The sequence below is a fragment of the Mus pahari genome, chromosome X, assembly GCF_900095145.1.
Source record: "Mus pahari chromosome X, PAHARI_EIJ_v1.1, whole genome shotgun sequence".
Taxonomy (NCBI): Eukaryota; Metazoa; Chordata; class Mammalia; order Rodentia; family Muridae; genus Mus; species Mus pahari.
The window spans coordinates 71,590,513-71,602,876 of record NC_034613.1 but is presented as its reverse complement, the minus strand read 5'-3'; the positions used below and the strand labels follow the sequence as shown (position 1 = coordinate 71,602,876).

Genomic DNA, 12,364 nt, shown 5'->3' with positions numbered 1-12,364 from the left:
TGCACATAGACTACTGTTCTGCTAATAAAAACTGCAAGCTTATTGGATGGAACTCAGGGTCCCCAATGGAGGAGCAAGAGAAAGTACCCAAGGAGCTGTAGGGGGCTGCAACCCTGTAGGTGGAACAACAATATGAACTAACCAGTACCCCCTGAGCTTGTGTCTCTAGCTGCCTATGTAACAGAAGATGGCCTAATCGGCCATCATTGGGAATAGAGGCCCCTTGGTCTTGCAAACTTTATATGACCCAGCACAAGGGAAGGCCAGTGCCAAGTACTGGGAGTGGGTGGGTAGGGGAGCAGGGGCAGGGGGGTATAGAGAACTTTCGGGATAGCATTTGAAATGTAAATAAATAAAATAAATAAATAAATAAATAAATAAATAAAAAGAAGGCAGTGAGCAATGCTACAACAAATTAAAAGTAGTTTGGTGCTGTAAACTTTGTCTTCCATTTGATTAAATGAGTAGACAAACTAGGGAAATTTAAAAATCTTTCTGCTCCTGAAAAAAATTTACCTTATAAAATTCTTGGAAACTGCACATCACAAATTAATTTTCATTATGGCTGATATATCATAGTTTTTCAAAGTGATAATGCACAACATAAAGCAGCACTAAAAGGTTTTGTGGTATCTGTTAAATCAAAGGATTGTTTTTCATGAATTATGTGGATTATGTAGATTACTGTATGCTGTGAAACAAATAGGATATGATGATACATGTATTTCTAAAGGCAATTAAAACAAAAGTGAAAGGTAAACTTTTTGCAAATCTCTAACACTGAAAATTTTACAGAATTTAGTTTTATAACTGAATATGTAAATAGACATATTAGGGTTCAAATTATACATAGGTGAATTGGGTTCAGCTAAGTAATCCCTTTGGCTACCATATTTAAAGAACGTCTAGTAAATAAGGATACATTAGAAAAATAGAGTTCTCCTTTTAGAAAAATAGAGTTCTTTTAATGAATTAAATAGAATATTTACGAAAACTTGATTGCTGCAATAAATATTGATTTTACATAAAATATGGTATATAGAAAAATTTAAAATTTTAAAGTTTTGTAAATGTTTTAGCAATGACAAATGCTATGTTTATAAGATTTAGGGTTAGACTATTACAATATAACATCATATATTTATAATGAAATTTCTGGCAAAAGATACAGTACAGACCACAGAGAATTATAGCCTTGTAGATAATTTGTATGGTAATATTTTATACGGGAGTATGCTTGCTGATCATCTTTAGTACATGTTATCCATCCTCCTAAACTATAAAGTCTTCTAGGAAATATGTTGTCACTAGCAGTTTCTGCTATAGTTCTCAGCCTATAGATGAAATACTTAATGTGTGAACTCTTCCATCACCAAATCAATAGTTTGCTTTTATGAAGACAAACATTAAGGGAGTGATAGGTAGACAGAAAAAAAAGCAAATTCTTACAAAAATAATTGCTTAACGTCTTGTATTTTGTTTGCTTGAAAATGTGTGGACAGAGGATAAAAAAGGATGCTAGAAATGTCATTAAGCATATTAAATTAATTTGCCATTATATATATATATATACACATATATATATATATATAAATTTTTTCTGGTGATACTAGTAGATACCTTATGCCTGGAAAACAGTATCTATTTTTCCAGAAAGTATTTGCCCGTGGGTTTCTTTACTACACTGTTTATGGATATGCATTTCATAGGACTATGTTCCTATGCTCAACTGAAAATTTTAAGTTTAAGACACCTTTTTATTGTAAATATTTGCAAAGTTTAAGTATCAATCATCTGAGCATCTGCTTTTCTAATTTTTTGATAGCTATTTAAGAATACAAACACTGACTCACCAGACATTATGAACAGTACTTATGAAAACCATTTTGGAGCAGCACATTACATTTTCAGGGATAATGGATCATAATCCATTCACATCTCATATTCTAAACAACCCCTGAAATAGTCTGTGAATAAATAGATTGCACCCAGAGGAAATGGATCATTACTTGAAGTGCATCCATTAATTTTATTACTTGTGTACAGTGCATAACAGACTGCTAGAATAATTGTAATTATGCATCACCTTCCATACAAGTACTTCAGAATTGATACCTGAAGTGAAGTATTCCTCATCAAGTATACTCATCAGCAACTATGAAGCGTGGGTAAAATAATGGGAAAAGGGTTTATCAGTGTTTTTTTTTTTCATTATGAGAATATCTCGAATAAAATGTATACTCCCTAATAACTTCGCATTTTCTTATGTTTTAACTGAGAGACACTACCAGCACGTTTAGCATCCAATAGAGTCACATAATGTGCAATTTCTATGCATCCAGTAATTATGCTTAATATAGATGCAAAACTGGAAGCTTCTGAAACCAGATAAACTTTCACACAATTGTTGAGTGACCTTTTGAAAAAATAACTTTCCATACTTTATACTACTTAGTATTCTAGTAAAATGGGAAAAAAAATTGAACATATCCAATTTCTTTATTTGCTGCTTCTAATGCCAGAAATGTAGGAGAAAATATTGTATTCCTAGGCATATTTTTTCTGCCAACAATTGCCCTCAAGAGCAGTAGCTTTTATGATCTCCTCCTTTCAAATTTAAACATAAGCACATAGGATGTCCTTATTAAAATGGAAAGTTAATCCATAAAAATGCATTTGTCAATTTTCAGGATGTAGACTCCATGTAGAAAATTGGCCTTAGTGTTATGTAGCAAGAAGGGAAATGTAAATGAAATTGCCCAGAACTACAGAAGGATAAGACAACAAGAAATATGTACTCCTGCAGAAAGCTAGACTTCACAGATGGTGAGGTAGATTATCAATCATACATGACATGGGGGGGGGGGGGGAGGTTATCAACAAGATGAGTTAGAAAAACAGTTCAAACTAACTTACCCATCTGACAAAGTGAATTGCATACATGCAAATAAGTTCATGCACATAAGTATATTTAAACTATAAGCTAAATGTAGAAACTCTTAGTGACTTGGGTAACATAGGTGAGAGACGCTCCTGTCTAAGTCTTATAATTTTCTTCAGTTTAATTACAGTTCTGGAAATAATTGCTCTTAGGCATCACATGACATACTGTATCCATGACTCAGGTCATAAACGTTTTAGATGTTCTTTTTGTTATAGTATACTAACAGTTATTACTTTTATTTACACATTTCCTTGATGTGACTATCTTCAGGCTGTTAATTAACACCAGAAAACTAAATTTAGAAACAGAAAGGGGAGCACCATTTATTATAGGAAATACTGTTAGCTATTATATCTTGATAGTAACCCTATGTGAATTAAGGAGAAAGTATTCTATAGTTCATAAATTCATACATTGGAACCTAAGTTATTCATGTATGTGTATTTTCATGAATGTTTTAACACAACTGCTTTTTATCTTATTTTAAGTATTATTACTTGATCTTTTTAAGTATTATTTGGCGATTCTGGCTTTGTATCATTTACACATACAATATGGGTATGTATGTGATTGAGAATTTGGTTCAAGATTTTGTTGAAATTTTGTAATTTCATTAATAAATTAGAAAATATCTTAAATAAGTAAAGTACTTTGCAAAATAATACCATAAGAATACAGTATTGGTGTGTTATGTGAAATTAAGTAAGATAAGTTAGAGGGATAAATGATTTTTTTTAAAAATTAAGAATGGTTTCCTGCCATTTTGTATTTTAACAAGTTTTTAAAAAATGAAGCCTTACCTTGGTCTTCCAAACTCTATATGACCTAGCACAAGGCAAGGCCTGGGCCAAGTAGTGGGAGTGGGTGGGTAGGGGAACAGAGGTGGGGGGAGGGGTATGGGAAACTTTCGGGATAGCATTTGAAATGTAAATAAAGAAAATAATAATAAAAAAGAAAAAACAAAAAAAAATGAAGCCTTAAAGAAGTTCATCTAAATAGTTTTCAGAAAAAACAATGAAAGAATTTAGATATTATCTATCTCATTGTAGCAGAGCTCAGGAAACATAAATAGACAAGACGCCTAGTCCAAATAAATCCCTCCATGGTTATGACAATCTACTAAATGTTTGAGACTAAAAATATGACTGTAAACCCATACATTGAAGATATACTCCACAAAACCTTATTTCTGAGAAAAAGTCCGCACTAAGAACTACCTTTATCTCATACTGTATCAAAATAATCTCTATTGATATCCAAACAAACAATGGTATAGACAAAGTAAGTTAATTTTAATATTACCTCAAAAATAGACTATACTTGTTGGCTTGGTGTTTGGGAGAAACTTCTGACAGTGGGAATAGGAGTGTCCTTAACTCTCTCAGCTGCTCTTTGGAAATTTTTCCTCCTACTTGTTTACTTTGTTCAGCCCTAATGTGAGAGTTTGAGCCTGATCTCATTGTATCTTATTGTATCATGGTTTGTTGATGTCCTTGCAATACTTGCTGCTTTCTGTTGGGAAACAGAGTAGGGTGCAATCAGGGTGAGAAGGGATGTAGGAGGGACTGGTAAGAGAGGAGAGAGGGCAGCTGTAGTTGGGATGCATTGTATAAGAAAAAATAATAATTTTTAAAAAGATACAAAAATGTTTAAAAAAGAAAAAATGTATTTTCTAACAGAAATGTAGTAAAAGAATTAAATATTTGTACATTTGTACAGATTTATATTAAAATAATTTAGAAAGATGCAAGTTGCATTGAAATATGTCAAAATTCTATGCACTTTTTCAGAAACACGATTTTATAAGGAATATTATTTTTATTGTTGGCCAGTGTAATTTTTGATCATACAAGGTCACTTATCTTGTGGTCAATTGAGTTACTATAATCATAAATAAATACCCAGGAGTGATTTGGCTTCACCTTGAGGACAATGTTTATGGGTAAAAAGAACATCCATCTATTGTAAATGAATTAGAGTGATTCACTTCTCATTTTCTTTTCTATAAATAACATGGTAGGAGTATACAACTCTTTTTTTAATGTTTTATGCTAATATTTTATTATATCAAACAATTATAACTTTGGCCACATTTAAATATTTTTTTAACTATTGATACTCTATTTTCAAAAATAGATTAGAAATATAAACAAATTTTCAAGTATACGTAGAATCACTAAATATATATACATATATATTACAATAGATGTTATTATTATTATTATTATTATTATTATTATTATTATTATTATTATTATTTTCTTTATTTACATTTCAAATGCTATCCTGCAAGTTCCATATACAACCCCTGCCCCTGCTCCCCTACCCACCCACTCCCACTACTTGGCCCTGGCCTTCCCCTGTGCTGGGTCATATAAAGTTTGCAAGACCAAGGGGCCTCTNTTCCCAGTGATGGCCAATTAGGCCATCTTCTGCTACATATGCAGCTAGAGACACGAGCTCAGAGGGTACTGGTTAGTTCATATTGTTGTTCCACCTACAGGGTTGCAGCCCCCTTCAGCTCCTTGGGTACTTTCTCTAGCTCCTNCTTTGGGGGCCCTGTTTTCCATCTAATAGCTGACTGTGAGCATCCACTTCTGTGTTTGCCAGGTACTGGCATAGCCTCACAAGAGGCTGCTATATCAGGGTCCCTTCAGCAGAATCTTGCTGGCATGTGCATTAGTATCTGGGTTTGGTGGCTGATGATGGGATGGATCCCCGGATGGGGTAGTCTCTGAATAGTCCATCCTTTCATCTTAGCTGTAATTTTGTCTCTGTATCTATATCCTTTCATGTGTATTTTGTTCCTTATTCTAAGGAGGAATGAAGTATCCACACAATGGCCATCCTTGGTTTTCTTGTGTTTTGCAAAATGTATCTTGGGTATTCTAATTTCTGGGCTAATATCTGCTTATCAGTGAGTGCATATCTAGTGACTTCTTTTGTGAAAGATGCCTTTTGACTTTTTACATTGTCACAAAAGAAAGTATTGGAAATCTTGGTTTACAAAAATATTAATTTCATTTTCAGTTTTATGAGGCATTCCCTTGGCTCTTTACTCTAGGAGCATCTTAAAATTTGAAGATGAGTCCCTCTAAGTTATACTTGGACATGTTTTCAGCAGTCATTGTATTTCTGACTTATTTAATAATTTGCATATATTCAAAAAATAAGTTCTATGTAATTTATATTTTAGAGATAAAAGAGAATAAATACAGCAAAATATGTGATTATATTTTTAAGAAATGATGTAAATCGTTTTGATTAATAGGACAGTAGAACAATGGTTACAGTAAATTCTTATCCTCATTGTGGCCTTAACTGGCTTAATCCTATACAAAATAACCCTAGCAATATCTTCACTGACAGACAAGTGAGTAGCCTAAATTTTGATTAATGTAAACAAGAAGAATTTAAAGTACACTTCCACCACACCACTGACATTTGTTAAGTATCCCAGATAATACTTTCATTCAGAGGCAATATTTTCTATCAGTGCTATTTCTCAACTATTTACTAAGTGTATTCTATATGTCCTAATTTATCTGTATTCATTCTGAAATTCTGATGTGTCTAGAAAAATGATTTTACCATTTACCATTAACATTTCATCTCTCTGTTTCACTAAACAAACACTAATGGTTCTCCATTCATTTCTATTGTTAAAAAATTCAAATACAGTGCATTTTTATATAAGATGATCTGAGGCCTGTTTGATATTTTAGTGCAGATTTTAAAGATTTGAAGTTAAAATTTAAAACAACATACTTAAATACAAATGTGATAATGTAGACGCTAGAGAATTTTTTTTATAGAGCGATTATAAGGCTATTTGGACAACGTAACTTTATTTGGCTCAATGGGCTATTAAAATCATCTTTTAAAATTACCAAACACATAGCAACAAAATATCCACTTTCCATTGTTTATGTATTAATATATTTAGCAAATTCTCAACTGACAGTTCTTCCTGTTTTTATTTTTAACTAAACACAGTTTTGAGGCTCATTAAAAGAATAAAATGAATTGGTTTTCTATGAAAAAAATTGAACTTATCAATGCCCAGACAACAATTAAGACTAAAATAATTTATATACAAAGGTTATATAGGCATTTTCTCAAAAATGCTGACCTTTACAGAAAAAGCATCCAAAAGTAAAAACAAACTTGTCTTGAAATTGCATTGTTTGTGAGTTTTATAATGTTACTTTTATTTAGAAACAGACACAAGTTTAGAACACGCAATTTGAAAAACAAAGACTCATGTGACTTTACAATATTCTACAGAGATAGATTTTCAATCATTATTGCATTGAATAATTGTATTTTTAAATATTATAAAAATACAATCCTAATTTGTGGTTTTGCCGCATTTAATTTCATATACACATCGTTTTTATAAGATGAGGTAAGGTAATATGCAAAACATAACAAATATTAGTATTATTAGGCCACTAAGGTTTAGATTGTTTGTAAAATTTATTGGTAAAATTATAGTTACTTTTACTTAATATTATTCAATTACTTCCACAAGTAATTACTTCAGTAAAGCTGTGATTTTCTTAAACTTACTAAATTTAAAAAATTTATCTCTCCAATATACTTATAAAATATTCGACCAGAACTAATTTTTAACAGATCGATTAAAATTGAAAAATTTCCAGTAATTTGCTTAGAATGAAAGAGAAAATAAAAACAATACAGACTTCCTTTAATTTAAATTTGCATTGAAGAAGTACTTATCTGATATGATTCAGCTGATAAATATGAACCTGTGCTTATCAAATCCCTAAGAAGATTATTTAAATCAACTTCATATAATTACCATTTGCCATCTGTTCCACCAGGGCCTGAGCTGATCTGCTGGCATCTTGCAGTTTTCTGAACCTCTCGGCTTTTTCTCGTGCTATGGCCTGTAGCATGAGAGCAAAGGTGAGCATTTCAGTGCAACAACTTGGTGTCTACACAGTAATTGTAACTGTAACCAGATTTTTTAATTCTTGTGATACTTCATTTTATCAGCTCATCATGTAAATCTTTAAGACTGATTTCTCAACAATAATCATTTTTCAAAGTTCTCATATTTTCAAAGCAAAAAATCAGTGTTCATATTCTAAGAGCTTTCTGAACTGTTTGCTCAAAATTCCTAATCAGAATTAACCTTTTTTAACAATAAATAGAAAACAGTTCAAATTAACAAAAATAGTACCTGCCAATTATCTCACTCCCAATGGCTATGTGGGCATAAAATCTTTAGACACAAGAAATTCAAACAATTTTATTATGATTGCTTTAAGCCTATCTTAGCTGTGGCAGTGAGATGACTCTCATTTTCCAGGACCCACGTGGTAGAATTCCTGTACGTTATTTCCTGAAAGTTGCCCTCTCGCTGCCATATGTGTACTACACTCATACCCATATAGAAACACATGCACAAATAATTAATAAATATGACTGACTTTTTTAATGTGGCTCTAGCTATATATGATATTTTATGTCCTCAACCTATTTATTACAAGCGAAATAGAGCGAAAGTGCAATTAACATATAGAACGATCCATAATTCTGATGTCTATATATACATCTATAATCATTATATCTGCTATAGAAAGAGATTTTACATGAGATTAAGTTAGTCTGGATTTATATTCCAAATCAAAATTTAATTTTTCTACTTGAATTTAAAGAAACATTCCATGATTCAATATTAGAGTATAATCAGCATTTTATGGAACTTGGATATTCTTCAATGCTTTTTAGAAGACATGTGTTGCAAATAAAAATGTTTAATAGCTGTGTTTTCTATTAAAGTATCTAGTCGCTACACATGAGTACTGAGTAGCTAAAGGATTGCCAGTTACACAGGAATTTATTTTTAGATTTAATTTAATCTAATGTGATTTTAAGCAATGAATTTAAAAATTTACATGTGACCAGTGTTATCTCTAATTGTATCATGTTCGTCTTGTGTCTTCCTGTTGAAAGCAAGTGAAGGCAGATGAAGATATAAATATAAACAAATAATAATAATTTAACATCAAAACACAGATGAATAATTATGTAGATCAGATTTTTCATAGCAAATGATTCAATATACAAAGTATTTTTAAAATTTACTATAAATGAGTAGTGAGCTAAAATTCTACCAAGTGGGTACATTGGCATGCCTAGTTGAAAAATATACATTTTATATTGTGTTGCCAAAGGCAAGAGAAAACCCTGTTTTATAAACTGAATTGCAAGATTTGAAAGTGAAAAGACTTGTTTTAATATCTTGGATTTTTCACTTGAAATTTTCCCAACACATAGATTGTACTGTTTTTGTGATTCTGTGACCCCAGGATCACATTCCAATTAACAGGAAAATCTCTAGGATTCCTTGAAATTCAATTTCATAAGGAGAGAATTGGACAAACATGAAGGGTTCTGAATTGCTGATTTACCTGAGAAGTCCATAAGAATAAAACAGCTACACTAGAGTCTCCATAAGGTTAAATCAAAAGCAAAGCTCTAGCATTCACCTTTTCGCATCTGTTCAATTTTTGTGTTCCATAATTTGAAGCAACTGTAGCTTACTGACACATGATTCCCAATAATTCACTACCTTCTTCACTAAAATGAAATGTTATTCATAATGATAATGTACTCGGAGCACAGTAGGAAGGGGATAATTCTAAGTAATTACATAATATTAACTACCAAGAGCAACGGGGGGGGTGGGTTTAAATTATTCTTATTTGAATTATAATATATGAAAATATAAAACAAAGAAAAATCCTATGTTTTAATACAGTAAAATGAACAAAGATAATAAAATCTAAGTTGATGCTCATTAATTTACATATCACATATGGGGCTGGGAGTATTCTTTCCATGGTTAAGTAGAGCTTCTTTTGAACCAGAGTCTGGACCTTAGCACCTACATATAAAATTTGACTTCCCTCAGAAAGCCTATAACCAAAGAAAAGAATTAGACAACCACATAGAATTGACAAATAAGTAAACTATATGTATAATTCCCTTATAAAAGCCATTAACATAGTCTCTTTATTTCAAATGTCTAAGAATATTAATAATTAGCAATTCTGTCTAGAAAGTCAACCTTACATTAGATAATTTCAGGCATAATATCTGGATTTCAAATGATGTTTTGATAACCACTTTACTCTAATTATTTTTACATAAGTAAAGATAATATCACCACAACAAAATAAATAAACTATTTAAAGAAAATTATTTCTCTATTGTTTTGACAGGGGATAAAAGTAAGACATAAATTGTTCTGTGAAACATTTGAAAATACCAATATCTATCAAACTCAAGTACCTTATACTGCCTATAAATTATATATATATATATAATATTTTATATATAATATATATATTATATATATATTATATATATATATATAACATACTTCACAACATTTGTAGACAAAATCAAAGTATATTATAGTGTCCTATTTTATAGAAATTAAACATCAATGAGACTGAATGACAAATCAAAAGCAACAGAATTTGAAAACATTTCCTAAAATCATTTTTTTTTCTGTTTATAAGTTCAGTACTCTCTCACAATTTGTTTCTTCAAGGAATATGTCAATCAAAATTCACCTAATAGGCATGAGTATGCCAGAACACAACCCATAGTAAAGGTGAAGATTTAGGTATTCTAAAATACTATCTGTTATTAATTCAGCATGGGTACTAAGATATTAAAATAAATGCATGGCCCTGGAAATCATTGGCAAGAAAGATCAGATGCAGTTCAATTGTTGGTCCCATTTGCAAGATGTACACTATACAGCAAAGGAGCAACTTACACATATATAAAAATAGAAGGCCTACATACTTAGTTGCTAACATTATTTACAAACTTGTCAATTTTGAATTCACATGAGTATTGTTAGATCAAAGCATATTACAAGGGAATATTGAATAATGAAGGGAAAGTTAAGCATAAAGAAAATGACTAGACATTGAAGTGTTCAGTGAACTTTGAATTTAATAGATGGTTGTAGGTGTTTGATCACAAATAAGTATAGGATAAGAAAGGGATGATATAGTAACAAATAAAAATGTTTGAGTTATTATTGTTTGGTATTTATTTTTATTTGTATGTTTCTTTTGTTGAGTTCTATTTTTCCTTTGTCTTATTGCTCAAACTGCTAAGAGTTCTGTATACTACCTTTTTAAGTACCTCAATAAAGAATTCAAATACCTGAGCATCAATGTTGTCTCTATTAACTAACAATAATAAAGAGCTTCTTAGCAGACTAAAGGAGACTCTTCAAGTAACAGTCTCCAAAATGAGATGATCATTTTCTTCCGGTAAAATAGTACAGTAATAATTATTAATCTGAGTGAGACACTAAGACTAAATTAAACAAAACATGATATGTACTCATTTTAATTTAAGGATGACCCCAATCATCATAAAATAGTAGAACCTCGACACAAGATCTGAGTGGATTACCTTGTTCATGAGACTATATGAGCAATATTACATTAGAAGTTTGGGGAGGAGAAAATGCATGATTGAAATATATTGTATGGAAAAGCAATAACAAATGAAAAGAAAATGTTAAATAAGTTTACTAAGCATCACTGGAACTGCTTTCTCATAGGATATGACTATGTATACATAATTCTTCAAATATATGAACATTCTTTTAAAGAATTTGTTATTAGTAATTCCTAATATTTTATGTTTTACTACTTTTTATTTTCACAAAGAACAGAGGTGGGAAAAGCCCATATCACACCTCAACCAAAACAATGCCTAGAAATAACAATCCTGGAATGGAATCACAGATTTTTTTAAAAGTATTGGATTTCAAGAATGAACACATTGACCTTCCATTTGCTTGTTATGAAGTTAAAAATGGTATAGAATATAAATAAATGAAACCAAGAGCAAAAGCCAAGTAACCTATTATCCTTACTTAGTCCCAACAAAACTGTCACTGTCTAGGTCAGCAATGTCTGCCCATTTATTGCAGGCTATATCTGACTTTCAGTTCTCAGTTTACTTCCGAGCATAAATTATTCCATTGAATTGCCTTTTCTTTGAGAATGTAATTATTCTTTTACTTTGTGGAGTAGCAACATGCATGACTTTCCTTTGACATCAAGAGCATCTTTACCTGATGTAATTTCCTGTTTCCTGTCTATCTCCTTGATCTGTAGCTTTCAAGCATCAACCATTTAACTTAATCAGGCCAAATCTCAAAAGTCTTTTCATGAGCTAAAAGTATTTCTTCATTTCTTTTATTTATTTTTTCCACACAAACTCCACATCCAAAAAAAATTAAAATCTTCTAGTTGGCCATCATTGGGAAGAGAGGCCCCTTGGTCTTGCAAACTTTATATGACCCAGCATAGGGGAAGGCCAGGGCCAAGAAGTGGGAGTGGGTGGGTA

General features: G+C 31.2%; 1 protein-coding gene across 8 annotated transcripts in view; it reads right to left on the bottom strand.

Annotated features, from left to right (window-relative positions):
- The window catches only part of Dmd (dystrophin), a 2,621,826-nt gene that overhangs the window by 1,301,934 nt on the left and 1,307,528 nt on the right, over positions 1 to 12,364 (bottom strand). For all 8 annotated transcript variants that reach the window (XM_029534042.1, XM_029534043.1, XM_029534037.1 and 5 more), the window contains exon 19: positions 7,770 to 7,857. In XM_029534042.1, the coding sequence (XP_029389902.1) occupies positions 7,770 to 7,857 (88 nt within the window). The remainder of the gene's footprint in view (positions 1 to 7,769; positions 7,858 to 12,364) is intronic.